This window comes from Marmota marmota, unplaced genomic scaffold (assembly GCF_001458135.2).
Source record: "Marmota marmota marmota unplaced genomic scaffold, marMar, whole genome shotgun sequence".
Lineage (NCBI taxonomy): Eukaryota > Metazoa > Chordata > Mammalia > Rodentia > Sciuridae > Marmota > Marmota marmota.
Window position 1 is genome coordinate 29733002 of NW_026000019.1, and position 21007 is coordinate 29754008.

The 21007-nt window shown below is 37.4% G+C and overlaps 1 protein-coding gene across 1 annotated transcript in view; it reads left to right on the forward strand.

The window, feature by feature from the left end:
- The window catches only part of Spta1 (spectrin alpha, erythrocytic 1), a 72922-nt gene extending 51915 nt beyond the window's left edge, over nt 1-21007 (forward strand). Inside the window, exons 39-52 of the mRNA XM_015492038.2 lie at nt 551-683; nt 6238-6336; nt 6988-7150; nt 7706-7782; nt 10212-10421; nt 12849-13145; nt 13898-14010; nt 15097-15114; nt 15914-15965; nt 17198-17385; nt 18267-18320; nt 18712-18858; nt 19729-19873; nt 20404-21007. Of these exons, the coding sequence (XP_015347524.1) occupies nt 551-683; nt 6238-6336; nt 6988-7150; nt 7706-7782; nt 10212-10421; nt 12849-13145; nt 13898-14010; nt 15097-15114; nt 15914-15965; nt 17198-17385; nt 18267-18320; nt 18712-18858; nt 19729-19873; nt 20404-20529 (1822 nt within the window). The 3' untranslated portion in view covers nt 20530-21007. The remainder of the gene's footprint in view (nt 1-550; nt 684-6237; nt 6337-6987; nt 7151-7705; nt 7783-10211; nt 10422-12848; nt 13146-13897; nt 14011-15096; nt 15115-15913; nt 15966-17197; nt 17386-18266; nt 18321-18711; nt 18859-19728; nt 19874-20403) is intronic.

Below are 21007 nucleotides of genomic sequence, written 5' to 3' on the forward strand. Positions count from 1 at the left end.
AACTCTTCCGTGAAGCTGTCCACCATTTACCCTACACAGAAATGATCACTACCTCTGTTCTGAAAATACCTTTCTTCCTGCCCTGACATGCAGCTGTCTTTTATCACTAATTTCTTACAAGTGTTGTCCTTCACATCAGCACAACTTCCAACTATAATCCCATCCTGTTGGTGAGGGGCAAACATTTCTTCCTGTGGAAAAAGGGAGCTTCTAGCTTTGTAGTTCCTGAATCATACACTGTGGATAGTCTTTGACAGTGAAGTCTTAGCATTTTAGTTCTGGGGGCCATAAGGTTTCCTTTCTTTAGCAGATTTCCTAGAAAGTAGGTGATGGCTCAAAATGGACGTCTAGGGCAAGAGTCTCCTCTGTTTCACAGGAGATCTGCCCCACTGACCAGCAGGCCCCTAGCAGGCTGTGACCTGGTCCAGGTTGACCGTGGCTAACTTGTAGAGCGGGAGCAGGTCTGCTTGGATGAGACTGGGCCCCCAGGCTGTCATCCTACTGCTAACCATTCCTTCTTCTCCTTGTCTGGCTAACTACCCCATCACAGAGGGCTTCGGTTGGAAGAGTCCCTACAATTCCTGCAATTCATGGAGAACGCGGAGGAAGAGGAAACCTGGATGAGTGAGAAGGAGGCCATGGTGGCCCGAGGGGAGTCTGGAGACACACTGGCTGCTACTCAGGTCGGGAACAAGCAGAATGGATGGGTTTTCTCTCTCTAAATGGGATCTTTAAATAGCCAATGTTTTCACCTATAGCATTAGAAACTTTTCCTGGTGAGAGAAGGAGAAGAGGGGATTATGGATAATTCTGCCAATTTTAAAGTATAAAGATGTAAATATCTGAAGGTATCAGTTAATTGTTCAAAATAATGGAACCAATCAGGCATGAAAACAGTACTCAAATCTTAATCTGTAATCTCTGGTCTAGAAATCAAAAGGACTTTATGGCTAAAGGCTGCTTCTGATAGTTTGGATTCTTTCCAGGGCATAAATTTTCTAAAGGTTTCCTTAAACCATAATGTTACACTAATTTGAAAAAAAATTTTCTCTTATGCCTGGATATTATTCATATATTTCAGGATATATCATTTTTAGGAGACAAAGAATTTTAATGTATCTACTAGAAATAAACAGTTCTAGTTAAGAGATGCCATTTTATTTTATTTATTTTTATTATCATTTTTATTTGTTCTAATTAGTTATACATGATAGCAGAATGCATTTTGAATCATTGTACACAAATGGAGCACAACTTTTCATTTCTCTGGTTATATACAATACAAAGTTGCACCACATGTTCAGCCACACATGTACCTAGGATTATGATGTTAATCTCATTCCACCATCTTCCCTACCCCCCATGCCTCCTCCTCTTCCTCCCTCCTCTATACCCAATCAAAGTTCCTCCATTCTCTCCATGCCCCACCTGATGAGATCCCATTTTAAATACAGGGCTGGCTTTCCCAATTAAGAAATAAAGTTTACAGTGTGATCTTAAGTTAATGTAGATTTGACAGCTTTTGAGAGAGTGATTATAAAACAATAATGTTCTAGGAACCTTGAGAACTGTGCTTTCTAAAAATTGGGAATTTACCCAAAACTCTATGTGGAGATTAATTGACTTCTATATGATGACATAAGGAAAACTTAGGTTTGCCAAAGAAAGCTTAAAATCCAAACAGCGTATAGTTCAAATTATCAACTCCTGTGGTTTGAAAACTTTTTAGAAAATGTTCATGCACACCCCTGGACTTGTTAAAGCACTTTAAGGTTTCACATCAAATACTCCAAAGTGTTTTCTTTTTAAAAAATTAAGCCCTTTGATTTTGAGAATTATAGATTCACATGCATTTTAAAAAAAATAATGCAGAGCTGGGGGCAGTAGCACATGCCTGTTATCCCAGCAGCTCAGGAGGCTGAGATAGGAGGACCACAGGTTCAAAGTCAGCCTCAGCAACTGGCAAGGCACTAAGCAACTCAGTGAGACCCTGTCTCTAAATAAAATACAAAATAGGGCTGGGGATGTGGCTCAGTGGTTGAGTGCCACTGTGTTTAATCCCTAATACACATAATAATAATAATAATAATAATAATAATAATAATAATAATAATCCAGAGAGATCCTATGTATCCTTTACCAAGTTTCCTCCAATGACAATGTTAAGAAAAATCATAACCAGAATATTGCCACTGCCAAGATTCAGAACATTACTCTCACCACAAATGTCTCTCAGATCTCTCTTCTATGGCCACACCCACTTTCTTCCTAATCCTGTCCCATTCCTAACAACTGGAAACCATTAATCTGTTCTATACTTCTAAATTTTTTTGTCATTTCAAGGCTGTTACATGAATGAAATAATACTATATGTCACTTTTGAAGATTGGCTTTTTCATTCTGCATAAAATGCAGGTGATTAATTCAGCTTTTTATATTACAACAATAGCTCATTCCTTTTTAGTGCTGTATAGTGTCATGGTATGAGCATACACAGTTCAATCACTCACCTGTTGAAGGACATTTGGGTCATTTCTACTTTCTAGCTACTTTGGAAAAAAACTATTATAAATATTCATATACAGATTTCCAAGCAAATGTGATGCTGCATTTCTTGGGGACAAATGTTTAGGAGTCTCATTACTGTACTATAATCATCTATGAATTTATTTTTTAAAGCCAAACTGTTTTCCAAAACAGCTGTACTCGTTTACAGCCTCATCACCAATTGCACTAGTGATAAAGATTCTTCATATCTTTGCTAACATTTTGTGTTTTTGCTATTTTATTTTATTTTCACCTATCAGAGAAAACATTCAACCTTTGACTTTCTGAGTTGGCCTCGTTTCACTCTTTTTATTCTGTTTGTTTACCTCACATAAGTACAATCAAGCTATGTTTCTGTTTGAAACTGGCTTATTTTACTTGGCATAATGTTACGTTTTATTTCTGTTGTCACACATTGCATAACTTCCTTCTTTTATAAAGCTGAGCAGTAATCCCATTGTATGTATAGACCACACTTGATTTATCCATTCATCTGAGAATGGACTCCGGCTGTTTTGACATCTCAGCTATTTTGAATAGTGCTGCATTGAACATAGGAATGCTCATATTTTGTCAATCTCCTGATTTCAATTCCTTTACATAAATGCCCAGAATCAGGCTTTCCAGATCATGTGGTAGTTCTGATTTTAATTTATTGAGGACCATTCACACTGTTTTTTTCATAGCAACTGCATCATTATGATCCCCACCAATAGTGTACCAGGGGCCCAATTTCTCCAATCCATCAGTAACACTCATTGTCTTTTGTTTTTGTTTTTGCTCATAAACAGCCTGACAGGTATGAGGTGATTTCTCATTGGGATTTAATTTACATTTTTTTAGTGATTAGTAAGAGTGACTATTATTTTTTCATGTACCAGTGGGCCATTTATATGTCTCCTTTAGCAAAAATTTTATTCAAGTTCTTAGCTCATTTTTGGTCAAGTTATTATTTGTTTATTTATTTATTTATTTATTTACCTTTTATTTACTTATTTATAGTAATAAATTTGAATAGTTCTTTTTATTTCAATTGGGTGAGCAGTTCTTTATACATTCTGAATGTATAGAAAGGGTTTGCATGAATTAGCTCTTATTCCATAGGTTACCATTTCACTCTGTTGATTGTTTGCTCTGCTGTACACAGAATTTTAGTTTGATGAAGCTCCACTTGTTTATTTTGTTTTTTGTTGCCTATGATTTTAGTATCATATCTAGGCAATCATTGCCAAAACATATGCTGTGAAACTTTCTGCTTGTTTTCTTCCAGGAGTTTTATAGTTTCAGGTCTTAGTTTAAGTCTTTAGTCCACTTTGAGTTGATTTTGAGGTATTATGTAAGATAAGGGCCTACAAGCAAAGATCTTGTTTTTCTAGAACCATTTATTAAAGAGACTGTCTTTTCTCCATTGTGCGTTTTTGACAGTTTTCAGTTGATGGTATGTGCATGGATTCATTTAGGTGATATCTCTTCTGTTCTGGTCTGTGTCTTTATTTATGCCATACCATACTGTTATTTATAGCTTCATAATATGTTTTGAAATCATGAAGAGTATTCCCTCCAGCTTTTTATTCTTTGTTATCACTAGTTTGGGTATCTGTGATTTTTTTCTGGTTCCATTATGAGTTTTTAGAATTGATTTGTTTTATTTCTATATAAAAGTGCCGTTAGAATTGTGATAAGAATTATATTGAGTCTGTGGATTCTTTTGGGTAGTATGGGCATTTTAACAACATTAAGTGCTTCTAATATGTGAACATGAGATACATCTCCATTTGTTCATATCTTTCTTAATTTCTTACATCAATGTGATGTAATTTTCAGCACTTAAGTTTTTCACCTCCTTGGTTAAACTTATTTTCAAGTATTACATTCTTTTTGATGTGATTATGAAAAGACTGTCACCTTACTTTTGTTTTCAGGTAATTCATTGTTAGTATGTAGAAATGCAACTGAATTTTGTAAATTGATTATTATCCTGTAACTTTCTTGGTTGGTTTATTAATTCTAACAGTTTTATATGGAGATATATATATATATATATATATATATATATATATATATATATAACATTATTTGCAAATAGAGACAATGTAAATCTTCTTTTCTGATTTAGATGCCCTTTCTTTCTTTTTCTTTTCTCTTCTTTCCTAATTGCTCTGGATAGAACTCCCAGTACTGGGTTGAATGGACTTAGGAAAACTGCATCTCTACCTTGTTCCTGATCTTAGAGGAAAAGCTTTCAGTTTTTCACCATTGAGTATGATGTTAGCTGTGGGATTTTTGTATGTGAAATTTATCATTTTGAGGTACTCTTTCTGTTTCTAGTTTGTTAAGAACTTTTATTGTAAAAGGATACTGTTGTTCTGCCAATGGGTGTATCACAGATATTTATTTGCATGTTGAACCATCCTTGCCTGCTAGGAAAAAATCCCACTTACTTATGGTATATAATCCTTTTAATGTATTGTTGGATTTAGTTTCCTATTGTTTTGTTGAGGATCTTTATATTTATATTCATTAAGAACATTAGCTTATATTTTTCATCTCCTGTGAGTTCTCTGTCTGACTATGATATCAAGGTAATGCTAGTTTCATAAAGACATTTGGAAATATCCCCTGTCTTCAATTTTCTTAAGTTTGATAAGGATTAGCATTAGTTCTTTAAGTGCTTGGCTGAATTCATCAGTGAAGCCATCTGGTCCAGGGATTTACTCTGAGGTTTCTGATTTCTGATTCAATCTCTGTACTATTTATCAGAGTTTTCTGACTTTCTGTTTCTTCATGACTTAGTCTTGGTAGGTTGTATGTTTCTAGGAATCCAACCATCCAGTCTCCATTTACAGCTTCTGGGGGAAAAAAAGGAACATAAAATATAATGCAGCCCATCTTGTTTTAAAAGGAGTGACCATCTGATAGCAATGCTTAAGATCATTGTGCGTTGAAAAGGTTTTGTTTTCAAATGGTGATTTTGAAAAAGTATATCTGTCATAGAAATTCTGTTCTTCCTTTAGCCTGGGTTACTATGGTGTTTAAGATAAAATATGAACGAGATGCTGTATGACAAGAGGAAGGCAAAAAGGCAGCAGTGGTGGTGGTAACGAGGACTGGTATAGATATTTCTTAGGAACATACAGCAAAAGATGGAAAAGCAGTGCTTTTCATGCCTCATTCTCTCTTCTCTTTCCACTCTGCCAGCTGTACAGATGCCATGTTTCCACTGGGCAGTCAGACACACAGAAGGTTTGCAGTGACATGCAAAGACAGTTTCCTTAACCCTCTTTGCACCACTTTTGGATAAGTTCTTAGTTTAGGTATCCTAAACTTATTATTATTCTGATAGATGCAACTTTTCATAGAAATGTTGTATAAATTCATTGTATAAATCTCAGTACAGAGACATCTTTATATATTATCCTCATTTAAAAAATCAGAAAAAGGTAAAGGTCACATGATAAGTTAGAAATGGTGTGAGTTACATTCCAAGTTCTATTTTCCAATAAGACTGCCCTCAATGGAAGACTCTTGAGAGGAATTTTGTACAGTTTTTCCAGAGAGTGTAGACACTCATCCAGTCTGTCCATTAACCTGAATCAATCCTGGTGAATAATATTACAATGAGCCTGAATGTGGGTAGAGACAGGTTTTTCAGCCTGGATATTCAGATTTTCACTGATTTCATTTATGCAGAACATTCTAAAGAAGCATGAAGCTTTGACTAATGACTTTACTATCCATGAGACCCGAGTACAAAATGTGTGTGCACAAGGAGAAGATATCCTGAGTAAGGTGAGCTCACCCAGGGACTCCATGTCTAATTTTTGTTTTGAGACAGAAAATGCCCCAAACATAGTCATGAGTAATGCTGAAGTCATACACAGAACTTTAGCAACCTCTTCTATGCTTTTGTTCCCAAACAACTAATTATCTACTCAGTTGCTGTTTTCTGGAATTTTGTTCTTCAAGTTCTTATATGTACACCTTTGACCTTTCCTTAAATCCTTTGTTGACACTTTTGCTGTGCTACTAAGATCTTGTCACTGGCTTTGGCCACAGAGTATTCTAAGAATAAAAAGGAACAGAAACATACATATACTTCTTTGCAAGTTGTGAATGATTTTTTTGCTTACATATCATTTTTACAGAACCTCATTGATCTGAGTGCTATGTGACTCTATACCTTCTTGAAGCTTACATCAACTAAGAAAATTACACTTATGTATACAAACACGACAAGCTCTTCAAATACTAGAGTGGAAATAACCTTCTTGGGAGTGGGTGAATAATGGGATGATTACACTAGACTTAGAAGACAGTAGTTATATACTTGGAATAAAAGGGATGAGAATGTTTAATAGTGCTCATGAATTCACATTTCTAGCCTGGGCACTCGTTGGTATATGTGTCTGTTTTCCTCTCCCCTCCACCTTGGTGTTGCAGGAAGAAATTCAGAATAAGGAGAAAATTTCTGCCAAGATCCAGGTTCTGAACGAAAAGGTCCCTTCTCTGGCGAATGCAATAGAAGCTTGGAAGTTGCAATTGGAAGATAATTATGCCTTCCAGCAATTTAACTGGAAGGCTGATGTGGTAGAGTCCTGGATAGGTATGTGTCAAGGTTGGGGTCCCTTAGATTTAAGAAATCCTGATAAATTTCATTTTAGTGTAGTCTCTGGGGATTTTTCTTTCACCATTAAAAAAAAAGGTACTCCCTTTATTACCTACACTTATCCATTCTGGACACAGTTATACTCATGTTTATACATACACACACACACACACACACAGCTAGAGGAACTGATAATTCCACAGAACCCTTTTTTTTGGGGGGGGATCATCACAAAATATTCTAGGAAGTAAACTACAATGTATGATTGATACACTTATAATTTATATCCAGTTTTCAATTTTCCTTTTGTTCTATGAAACACTCAAAAGTTTTCTTAGCCCTAGATCTGTTTGTCATTTTTATCCTTCATCAGTTTAGAAACACCAACCATTTTACCCCCCACCCGCCTCCCATCCCATGAACCACATCCTTGGAGAATCAGGAGTTTTTCCTGTTGTCTGTGGTTAAAAAAAAAAAAAAATCATTCTGCCAAAAAGGGTTCATTGATGACCAACATATGTTCTCTTTTTATTCATTTTCTTTCCTTTTTAGCTGAGAAGGAAATGAGCCTGAAGACCAAGTTCAACGGTGAGGACCTCACTGCCTTCCTCACTCTCCTGGCAAAGCAGGTGAGACCAGGCTGCCATGTTGACAGGTGCCAGGGAGCCCTAAACCCACATCTCACAGAAACTCAGTCCTCTGGAGTTACTTCATTTCCAGGATCTGTGGCTTCATTGTCTGTAGCATCTGTAGTGTGTGTCCCCTTTTTCCTTCTCGGTATTGATAACTTGCTACCTCTCTCTGTTTCCCCCGACCTCTCTCACATACTAGCTTTGTGGCCTTGGTATTCATCATCTTGCAGAGAAACAACTTTTGGCTTTTTATTTTTTTTTTCTCAGTTTGTTGGTGCATCTATTGCATTAATGACTGTACTAGTCCATTTTTGGTTATAATGCAGGTTAATTTCATCAAGAGGGGAAGTTTATTTAATTCACAGTTTGAATGGAAGTCCAAACAGCACAATGAGGGCCCCAGAGGGGATCGTAGGAACATGTGAAAAAAGAAACCACAGCTAGAGACAAGAAGCCAGAGAGAGTCAGGGGTTCCACAGTACCTGCTGAGAGTGCACTTCCAATTGACCTATGACCTATGTAACTCACCCCACCCCTTAAAGGTCCTACACTCAACACATTGAGAACTAAGCTTCCAACACATAAGACTTGGGGGGACATGTTTAAGCCATATCCAATCTATGGCAATATCTTTTTATCTCTTTTTCATTTTCTTGTGGATCAAATTGATGCTCTTATTTTTTCTAAAATTTCTTGAGATGGTAAAAAAAATAACCATTCTTCTTTTCTCATGTAGGCACATGAATGTAAGTATATAAATTTCCCCTAAGCAAGGATTTAGCTGTATTCCACAAATTTTGTCATTTTCATTATCTTTCAGTTAAACTTTTCTGCTATACCTAATTGAGTTTCTTTTTTAACCTATCTATCACTGGGGAATTTTCTCATTATTTTTTTTTTAAGATTTATATATAGTTTAATTGCATTGTGTTTTGAAAATATCCTCTATATTATTTCAGAATATTTATTTATATTCAAAAATAAACATTCTGTTTTGGTGAATATTTCATGTAGATTATGCATTTTACAGTGGTTTACATTATCAACCAGATTGGGGTCATTATGTTTTAAAAATATTTTGTTATTTTCATATATTTTGGACTAGGTTAAAAGTTTAGGTAGAATCATGTAATCATCTTATGTGCTGATAATTTTGCTTATGAAATTCTCCTCTTTCTAGTCCATAACAGTTCTTGACTTAAATACTTTTTTTTCAGATAATAATATATTACACTAATTTTCTTTTTTTTTTTAATGTTTGCAGTGTGTATCTATTCTATCCTTTGGGGATTTTAAAAGTTTTGTATAATAATATATTAGATGTGTCTCTTGTAGATATCACATATTTGGTTATTACTTTATTTTTCTAATTTGATAATTTTTATTGAAAAATGAGTTTATTTACATTTAAATAAATTAATTCACAAATTTTGGTTTAAAGAGATAATTTAACGACCCTTCTCCATCCAGTCTCCTCAATTTTTGGTCAGGGATTAAAGTGATTCCAAACATAGTTTCAGCATTTATTTCATTTTTATTTGTTGAGGGTTTGAACATATTGCTCTTACTCCTCAGGCCTTTCAGAAATTTTAACCAAAGTCCTATAATCAGGGCTGCTCTGTCTTGATGGATCCTGAAGTCAGCCTTGTAATACTACCAAAAATTCTACTTGGCGTTTTAGACCCTTAGCTATTTCTGTTTGGCTTCTAGGATGTGTTTCCTATGCAGTTTAGGAATTTAAAATGCCTTGAGAGGGAAGGGAGGCCAATATTGAACCAACTTTTATACAGTTTTATTTTTATGTCCTCTCCAATCTTTGGTTCCCCAGATTTTTTTTATTTTTATTTTTTTTTTTACTTTTATCCAGGTGTTAAAATTGTTCTCAAAGGGAGATTTGGTCTAACACAAGCCAACATTTAAAGCTAGAAATTAAATTCCTGAATTTTGTGATGTTGGTATCAACAGCTCCACAAAAAAATAAATGTGTGTAACTGGCACCTGTATGAGGTCTTTTTTTAGTTTGTGCACTTCCAAGGTCTTTAGTAAGACACTGCTACTAGTTAGAACAGATTGTATAGTAAGAGATGTAAGAGAGTCTGGGAAAGTGTGCATGCTATAGAAAGGTTTAATTTTGATGGGGAAAATTTGGAATATAATATTATGATCCAATATTCCTTTAATATTAATTTTTATAACTAGTCTAACATTGAATTATAAAGTCTACATTCAATCGGACGTAGCGAAAATTCTAAATCCAAGTGTTCCCTTCAGCCTCTGAGTCATGTTTGCTGTTTCTTGGCCAGCACCCTAATTCTTGCCTTGCCTTCATCTTTTAAGTGATAAACATCTGAGGAAGCCAGGTGTGAATGACCTCCTGGAACCCATATGTTTTTCCTGCTGATTGCCTCTCTATTGGTCTTTCTCAGGACACACTGGATGCCAGTCTTCAGAGCTTCCAGCAAGAGCAACTTGCTGAGATCACTGAGCTGAAGGACCAACTGGTAGCTGCTCAGCACAGCCAGAGCAAAGCCATTGAGGAGCGCCATGACGCCTTGCAAAGGCGCTGGGAGCGGTTGCTGGAAGCCTCTGCAGCCCACAGAGAGAAATTGCTGGAAAAGCAGCTGCCTCTACAGAAAGTAAGGAAAAGGACGAGGCATGATTAGGTCTCAGCCACATGGATATCAACCATGGAATTTAGAAATAGACACTGGGAACCCTGTTTGGAAAATCTAAAGACAAATCAGGGCATTGAAAAAGATCAAGAAGATATTCTGGTTGAATGAAAATGAGTCCTTTTTTTTCTTAGATCAAAAGGTGGGCTTTTAAAAATGGATTGATGGGTTATACAACCAACTTGAGACGGAAGTCAGACACACGTAGTTAATAGAAGAAGTGGTTGGAACAGAAGGGTAGAAGGTCTTCACATACTTAGAACTAAAACTGGCAGGGAGGAGTGAAGGCTGACCTTGTCATTTTATCTAACTCAAATAAAGGGAGTACCGGATAGTAGCCATAAAACATGTTCTCAACTCATATTGACATTTCCTAGGTGGGAAGCCTTTATATAGGTCAGGTGACATTTCTTTTGAAACTTGCTTCCCCGTTTAAGAAAAAGGACAATACTGCCAACCTCTCCTGACTTCCTCTGTCAGTACTACTAAAATAGATGATGGATCCAAAAATGCAAAAGAAACCACTAAATTCTATACGGATATAAGTGATTAAAATTTTTTCCAGTGGTGGCTACTAAGGCATTGTATATATATTATAAAGTATATCAATAATAAAAGAGGGTCAGGGAAATTTTTGAGCATCCCCAGACCAGAAGAAGCATTGTACTTGGCAATAAGTTAAGGCAGGGAGTTCGAGAAATTGAGAAACAAACACACACATGAAAGTCAGTCTGGACCCTTAGTTAATTTATACTCTGCTTAAGTGTTAGGTAGCAGTTAGACATAATCAGTCAGTCAGGGGTTGAAAAAAATAGTACAGAGCAAACCAGTCAATCAACAGCTCTGCCTTAGTGGAGTTGTACAGGCTGACAAGATAGCTCTTTCAGGACCCTGGCCTAACCCCAGCTTTATAAACTATTCCTCTTACTACAGGAGAAAGTATAGATAAGTTCAGGAGGTAAGAATCAAGGGTGAGTGTATGCATTAAAAGGGCCTGATGCCTACAACATCCTAAGCAAAATCATGCTCAAACAATAGACCTGAGATTCACAAACTTGGAAAACAGGACAATTGAGACAAGCTTATACTGACAATAAATTCTGTAAACCCAAGTTCTAAGTAGAACCTATCAGCTGGGCCAAGATGACCAAGACTTGCCATTAGGCTGCTAATCGATGTAGTCTGTCAATCCAGAGCTTGAAGGTGATACTTGAGTGGAACTTTCTATCAGCTCTGTCCTCATACCCCAATAAAACTGAGCTCACAAAAAAAGGTGTTGTCTCTCAAGATGGCCCTTCTTCTCCCTTGGGGGTACCTTTTTTTTTAACAGACTTTGCTGATTTTACTATATTTTATGCCTTTCTTGAAATTCTCTGCTGCAAGAATACAAGAACCCAGAACACAATGCAAATCTCTGTTAATAAAAGAACATAGGACCTACAGAAACAAATCTTAAATAAAAAAAAAAAATCAATTAAGCATATATATTGTTGAAGTAAGTTCACAAGATAAGAAGTAATGGTATAATACTTTTATCCCTTTCCACTCCATTTAGGTGAATTTTCTTTAAGTCTTGTGGTGGGTAGGAGAGGAAACCCATTTTCATATTTTCTCAAGATAGATCTCCTTAGAAATACAATCTGCTGACCCAAAATCTAGGTTGCATTTTAAGTCTCAAACTATTTTTGATCACCTGCTGTTTGTAAAAATCCGTGCTTTTTTGGAAAGACTGTTTTAGTAATATAGACGACTCAGTCTTTCAAGAGCATGGGCAACTTGAGACAATACGTAGATTCATGCTAAGGATGTAGGTCAAGTGTAGGAAATGTTTTAAAGCAGTGGTTTGAGAAGCTTCCGACATGAGATTAGGTCCAAACAAGTGCTAGTGGGAAGCTAGGAAAATGACTTAGTATGCCCAGAAATGTCAGCAGGATGTGATCTGCAGAAACTTGGAGGAAAAGAAGAGGAAGTGGATAAAGAATAAAAGAGTTGCCTGATTTGTGATAATTTTTCCCTGTATTTGTTCATCATCCATTTCTGCGTGTCTTGTGTGCACCAGGTAGAACCTGAGCTCATGCTACCATAAGAAATGTAGTTGTAAACTACCTTGCCACTCTCGAACTCTTAAGAGGTGAAATGTCTTTCAGAGTCATTCAGGTTTTCATTTGTAAATGATGAAACACTTGACTAGTTTCACACAGTGAGAAAATTCTAAGCCCAGGGCTGTTCCTCTCCTGTCCGTTCATCTGATCACATGGTCCCTCCTGGTTTTAGTTCATCCCTTTGAGAGTGCTGGCTCTCAGAAGACAGTCATTATTTTTATCCTCAATCTTCTCTTCTGCTGAGAACCTTTATCAGGAAAGATGAGTCTGTCTGGTTTTTCCTCTGCAGGCTGAGGAGCTCTTCATGGAATTTGCACACAAGGCTTCAGCTTTCAACAACTGGTGTGAGAACGTGGAAGAGGACATGTCACAGCCTGTGCACTGCGTGTCGCTGCAGGAGGTCCGGCAGCTGCAGAAGGAGCACGAAGCATTCTTGGCCTCCCTGGGTGGGGCTCAGGAAGACTTCAACTATTTGGTGGCACTAGACAAGCAGATTAAGGCCTTAAATGTGCCTTCTAGCCCTTACACCTGGCTGACGGTGGAGGTGCTGGAAAGGATCTGGAAGCAACTACCTGACATGATCAAGGTAACTTGAGGCAGAAGAGTGACTTTTGCCTGCAGTGAGCATGACCCCTTAATTTGTCATCCAAGTTGGTGTCTTATAAGAAAAAAAGAAACATTGTTAGTAATTAAACTGAGAAAGGAGCCACAAACTAACAAACACTAATAAACATTGGGCAATAGCTTTACCATGTGTGTGCATATGTATGTATTCATAAGCCCTATCTCTCCCCCTATCCAAGGCATTCTCTACTTTTATGAGTTTGTTTTAATTTTTGTTATGTATGATGATGGACATTATTGAAACTATGATAAGTGAAAAGATGAAAGATTAACTAATAAAAACTCACTCCATCACCAGTTTTTAATAGCAACTCTTGTTACTATCTTTCCATTTAAAAATAATTATCTGTTCTTTTAAACTTAATTCTACCCCCACACACACATCCAAAAAAAAAGAAAGAAAGAAAGAAAAAATACTAAGAGGAGGGGAAGTTTGCTGTTAATAATCATTTACTTATTACTGGGATTGGTCCTAGATACTCCTATAAGTACTTTACAAATTGCTTCCTATCTCTGATCTTACCTTACAGGTCTTTTCTACATTTTGGAGGTGGGAGGTGGTGGGGTAAGAAGAAATAGGAACATATAGACATGTGCCTGTGGAAGATAGGTTAGATTTTGGAGAGGGATGTCCAACTGAGCTGACAAACTGGTTGTCTTACGGCAAAGGCAGGTTTTTTATGTGAGTCTTACTGTCTGTGGTTTGGGTTTTAGGAGCGGGAGCAGGAGCTACAAAAAGAAGAGGCAAGACAAGTCAAGAACTTTGAGATGTGCCAAGAGTTTGAGCAGAATGCCAGTGCCTTCCTTCAGTGGATTCAGGAGACCAGGTGTGCTGGGCTCCCTCCAACCCCACAACCCCTATGCCACACACATTATTTGATGACATGCATTCTGAAGGGGAGTGGAGACATTCCCATAGCATGCACTATGTCCCCAAATCACATACTGACTGTGCTATATGTTTGGATTTGATTGCTTTAATCCTTATAGCTTCAAGAAGCAAGAATTTCATCCTTCCACCCATATGCACCCTTCTTTATTCTCTCCTTAGTATTCTCAGTTTTCCTCCTGTTGCCTATAATTGTAGTCCAAAATAATAAAAATCCTTTATTTACATGCCACATTGAACTTTACAAATTGCTTCCTATCTCTGATCTTACCTTTCAGAGCAACATTGAAAAAATGCATGGAACAAATATTATTACTTCTAAGTGTGTGAAGATATTCAACTAGTAAATTCACTTGCTTAAGGTCACATATGTACTTATTGGCACAACAAGAAATCACCTAACATGAAGCTCTTATTTTGCCAGCCCCCTAGAGTGTAATGAGAATCAAGTGAGCTAATAAGGGGTACAAAATGTTCTATACATGAAGATAACATTTGTCACATCTCCTCAGGAAATGACCTGGAAAAGTGAAAATTTAAAGGATACAGTTGTTAGAACAAATGATCCAAGTTGGTAGAATGTATCTATTAGGTAGGTCAGAATTGAGGTGTGATGATTAAATGGGTAGCTGGCCAAGCCATAACATATGCTACTTCTATATACTCATTGGTAAGGATAAATGAGATGAACAAAAAGAATTCTTGCATCATGTCTAAAAATACATAGGAAATAGCACATTCTCCTCTGTCTCTGGTTCGGTTCCCTTATCAGACCCTGGCAGTGTGTGCTCAACATTAAACATCTGTGCTCTCTATCCTAAAGCAAGGAGCTTCAATGAAAAGCTTAGAGTTTCTCAGGGTGGGAGAGACTTTGGAAACAGTGTAGAAAGCTTCATATTTTATGGCTACAAATGATTTAGAATGTTTCGTAGATCTGAAGAAACAAGATAATTGAAGTGATCCATGTTAACACATGATCTCTCTTTTCTCTCTTCCAATTCATGTTCCGGTTCTTCGTATCCAGGGCTTATTTTCTGGATGGGTCAGTATTTCATGCTATCATGTTTGTTTTCTTATATTATTCTGGAAGAATTAGTTAAGGAGATCTTAGAACTGAGGTATCATGATCCCATTACATTATGATAATGCATAAATAAAAATACAGGATGAGAAAGAAGCTAATTTATTTTATTCTACCCCTATATTCCAGTAGGTGGAGCCTTGTTGACATTGTTTAAGTGTTCAGAGTCAGCCCAATATTCATGGGATCTGCATCTGTGGTTTCAACCAAATGTAGATTGAAAATATTCGTGAAAAATATTATCTGTACTGAACATTTACAGTATTTTTCTTATTATCACCTAAACAGTATGATATATCAATTATTTGCTTAATAATTACATCATATTAGGAATTGCGGGTAATCTAGAGATGATTTAAAGTGCATGGGAGGTGAGGAGGCTTATATGAAAATATGTGCCATTTTATAAAAGGGACTTGAATAGCCACAATTTGGGTATTCATAGGGATCCTGGAACCAATCCCCATGGATACCAAGGGATGACTGTATGTAATAATAGAACTAGAAGTACACATGCAAGTCTTCTCCTACGCAGAGAAGAAAGACCTAGGCAGTCCTGTGTCCTTCTCATCAATCTGAATGATTGCCACAAACAGAAGGTTTGGTTTGAAAATTTAGTTTTGTGAAACTTCATTTTATAGAAGCCATATAACTTGGGAGAAGTAGAAGCAGAGATGTGTAGGGGCTTCAAGTTGTTATATCTGCATGAAATATTGTCCTCTGATATTATGACTAATGTATTCCTTTGATTCTCAACTAGATCTTTACTCAAAGAAACAGGAACTCTAGAAGCCCAATTGGATGCAAATAAAGTAAGTAATGATTGTTTATTCATTGCCAGAATTAAAAAGAACTCAAGAGAAACCACTTAACAGCAACATGATGATGTTTTTAGGGAACTATCATCCCAGACCCCAAAGCTAAGGATGCAGTCCCAACTCTTGCCATCAAGTGGCACTCTAACCACAGGCCACCACACTGTAGATATGGACCTCAGTTTTGCATTTATACAATGAGCTAATATCTCTATTACAGAGTTGCTGTAATTATTAAGTAAGGGAGCAGATAGAAAGGTTCCTAGCTTACAGCCTGGAACATCAGTGAATCTGTGCTCTTACTTAATGTGGTAAAATGATATAACTGAATCTAGATCATCTCCCAACAATTGAGAGAAACAATGGGCATAGAATAGTGTTTCTCCATCTTATTTTCAATTGCCTTTTCCCGAGAGGAAAATAAAATAAATACATTTAATTAAATTTAATTTCTTCATAACAACAGAAGAGTAAGGTGTCAACTAGAGTTGATAGTTGGAGGACCTCCAAGCCTTATAACATCTAACTTTTCTCACACAACCCTCACCATCATCATATCCAATTCATTCCTCCTCTCCGTGGGGGACAATATTCCCTCATTGAGAAATCATAGGCAAGATGCAGAAATTTGCCATATAATGTGCTTGGGTAGCAGCAGCAGCAGCCCATGCACATCTGCAGGCTGATGAAAGGGCCCAGGATTGAACACTTAGAGCTCAGCCACAATCAATAATGCAGACAATTCACATGCAATCACTGGGAGTTGATGATGCATGAGTCCCAGAAATTATGCTCTTCTTTATTTGCAAGATATGGCTATTAACTCTAAACTTCATATTTTAAAGAATAGAAGGGGGACTGATAAGGTAGGAGACGGGTATCAGGGGAAGGCAGGAGGAGGGGACAAGGGAACGAACTGGGGAATTAAATTGATCAAATCTAAGTGCATGCCCCAATGAAAACAATTAGACAGTATAATTATTATGCACCAATAAAAACATTTAAAAGAGAATACCAGAATGATAGGCATCATCTCACCTAAACATCCCACTATTCCAGAAACGAGGACTACAGAGTGAAGTGATTTTCATAAAAGAGAAGCAGGTTCCTGAAAATAATTGAAAAGAAGCAATTCAGTGAAACTCAAGTTCCTCAGCCTCCTCACTTCTCTCCTGTCTCCAGGTGTGGAGCTGGAAGTCTGACCGACTACCTCTCTTCTCTTTATCCAGAGGAAGCAGAAGGAGATCCAGGCCATGAAGCGTCAGTTGACCAAGATCGAGGACCTGGGAGACAACATGGAAGAGGCTCTGATCCTCGACATCAAATACAGCACCATTGGTCTGGCCCAGCAGTGGGACCAGCTCCACGAGCTGGGGATGCGAATGCAGCACAATCTGGAGCAACAGATCCAAGCCAAGTATGGAGGATGGATAGCCAGGGGAGGGACGGTGCAGGAACTTAACCAAGGGCTGGGGGTGGGGTACTAAATTGAAGAGCTGCTTCAGAAGTACTGCACTCACCTCCAGAGCCAGTGCTCTTTCTCATTTCCACAGAGGGACTATTTCGCTTTACACTGGGATCTATAATGAAATAAGACACATACCTTGTCCCCTGAGTCTACCTATTATCTACCTCGACAAGTGACTTGATCCAGTTTTTGGAGTCCCTTCACCATCTTGTGTGATCTATTCAGAAAACATTCCCTTTAGCAAAATGTCATTCAAAATATAATATCTGGAATGGGAGAAATATTCAGGTATGGCCTAATAGAGCAGAACAGTAAAAATGTTTTTTAAAGATAAATTATCTCAAAGCAGCTTTGTAGGCCTCAATAAATTTCTAGTAGTATTTTTATCTGTATCAGGAATTGTCAAGGAATCCTGTAAAGGCCTTGTTATAAATGCTGTGGTCTTTGTGAGTCCAGTGGTTTCAGTTGTAGCATTTCAACTTGGCTGATGTAGTTGCAAGGTAGCCATAGATCATTCATACAGGAATGAACATGTTCCAGCAAAATTTTATTTATGGACACTAAAGTTTGAATTCTATATAAATTTCAGGTTTCATAAAATGCTCTTTTTTGGATTATTTTCAACTGTATGAAATATGGAAACAGCATTCTTGATAATGGACTGTCAAAACAGAGGGCAGGCTGGATTTGGCCCCTGGAGCACAGTTTGTCAAACTCTGAGCTAGATGACTCAAATAGTGAATGTTTCTTAAAATTCCTCTCTCTTCCATGTGGGATGTCTTTTGCTGTTCTTGTTTTATTTCATGGATTAATTTCTGCTTTCCTTTCAGGGATACCATAGGTGTGAGTGAGGAGACTCTAAAGGAGTTTAGCACCACCTATAAGTGAGTAGAACTTCCTAGTTGACTGGTGCTTTGTTTCCTAGACCATTCAGAATTAGTTGAAAACTAACTAATCCTTTTTTTTTTTCCCTCTGAGTGACTTGATGAGATCTTAAATGAAGATCTAAATATGTTAATTTGCTTCAGCTACAGCTTTTAATATGAAATGTCTATAAGATTCTTGGATTAAATACATTTCATTTATGCTCAATTCTTTATGATTTTCCCTCTATTCATTAGGTTAAAAAAATACGGAGATACAGATAGGCTCTCTAATCTCTCAAGACCTATGACATATCTAAAAACCCGTCGCAAATGCAACAAGAAAGACCTGTTCCTTTCTGTTTTAGTCCTGGTTCTCTCTTGAGCTTGATAACATGTTTTTATTCTTTAGACACTTTGATGAGAATTTGACAGGGCGCTTGACTCACAAAGAATTCAGGTCCTGCCTGAGAGGACTCAATTATTACTTGCCCATGGTGGAGGAGGATGAACCTGAGCCTAAGTTTGAGAAGTTCCTGGATGCTGTGGATCCAGGAAGGTAAGAAGAGGACCAAGAGTCAGATCCAGGCAGGGATTGGGGCTTGGACGGTGTTTTAATCAGGTTTTTCACTGTTGCAACTAAAAGATCTGATCAGAACAATTGTAAAGGAGGAAAAGTTTATTTGAGGGCTCTTGGTTTCAGAGGTCTTAGTTCATAGAAGGCTGGCTCCATTCCTTGGGACTTGAGATAGGGCAGAAGGAGGAAGAGTGTGGCAGAGGGATGCGGCTCATATGATGATCAGGAAGGAGAGAGAGAGAGAGAGAGAGAGAGAGAGAGAGAGAGAATAAATGAATTGGGAAGCTTTTGATTTTCTTTCATGAATAACTCAAAAGTAAATGGCATTAATTCCAACTCAGTCCCTCGTTCTGCAATTTTCCCAATTCATGTTTTATGTTTGATTTATGGATTTCAGCTATTTCAAAGGATGGAACTTGAGAGAAGAATCCTTTCACATATATGAGATCTTAAGGAATGTTAGATGATTCAAGAGCTAACACTTGAGGGTAGAGGTGTGTGTACTGTGAGAGTGGTGTAGTCAAAGAAAGAATAAGTTACTGTTTGGGACCAATTCTTTCTAATACAGAAGACCAAAGAAGACAAGCCATTATTTAAATATGTGGGACTGGTGCTGATGGGAAATTCCAAAACTGTGTAAAGAGAACAACCCATGCAGAACAGAGTCTAGAGCTTATCAATGTTTATTTGTCTGTAAGGTGGGTAGATTATCAAGACGAAGAGAGTTTATTTGAAGGAAGAACTTGGAGAATAGAGCTGCTCTCTGTCTTCTGAACACTGAATAGCATGGAAGAGAGCCTGCCTTCTTCTCTGACTTGGGAAGGTCTATCTTCTCTTCCATTTCTCCTACAGGAAGGGCTATGTCTCACTGGAGGACTATACATCATTCCTGATTGACAAGGAGTCAGAGAACATCAAGACCAGTGATGAGATAGAGAATGCTTTCCAATCCCTGGCAGAGGGCAAGGCCTATATTACCAAAGAGGACTTGAAGCAGGTCAGATTCCAGTTCTTTCTGTTACTTTGCTCTCATGATCTGGATTATGGTCATCTCAGTCTTGGTTGCCTTACTTTGAAAACCCCACCCACCTACCCACATTTTCTTTTCCCTTAGACTTCCTTTTTCACAATATGTCATTTGTTTGGTCACTTCATTTGGTCTTGATGAAGCTCAGAAACCTACAGTGCTTCTCTGATAACTAACAGAGTCAATCCAAAACCTACAGCTCAGCTTTTAACGCTAATTCATTTCCCTTGTATTTAACAAGTCAAACTTAGGCAATGAGAGCGAGTGAATGGTGAAAATGAGTAAGCTCTTTCCTTGAGGAAAGAGCCACACTGGAAATTTGAGTTGGTCTTTTTTTTATTACAAATCATGAATTTATGAATAAAAGTTGTGATAAGAGCAGAGCTTGCTCCTCCCTCCAAAAGCTCTCCACCTCCTACACTTAGAGCATAGAAAATGCCTCAGGGAACCAGCTATTTCAAGTCTCTGTAACGCTGTTTTTCTATTTTTATGTTTTTTAGGCCTTAACCCCAGAACAAGTGTCATTCTGTACCATACATATGCAGCAGTATATGGACCCACGGGGTCGAAGTCAGCCTGCTGGCTATGATTATGTTGGCTTCACCAATTCCTACTTTGGCAATTGATGAGCAGATTGTTGAGGATCATAGAAAACCTCAGTTTGGGGGAAAGTATTGGGAAATGAAGGGAAAAGGGAGGGTGGGGGGTGAAAAGATGGGTGTGTGTGTGTGTGTGTGTGTGTGTGTGTGTGTGTTACATTTATTGCAGGATTTAAAAAATGTATCAAGCTTGTGAGCATGGGTGAGAAGTTAACAGAGTTAGAGGAGAGGAAGCTATGAGCTTATTTTGGAGGCAACTAGTCACTGCTGAGGAGTGCCAGGCTTTATTTTTAATTTGTTAGGTTTCTGTATACCTTTATTGTTTTCTTGTGTTCAGATTAGAAAATAAAGTATGTTTTTAAAGGGAGAAATGAAATAAAATATTTCTGACCCAATTGAGCTTGTGCATTACTGGAAACCAAACCATTCTCAAAATAGAGACAGCTAATTGTACTGTAAAGAATGGCTATGGTAGAGTAGATAAATAAAATCCAAGGTAATTTGC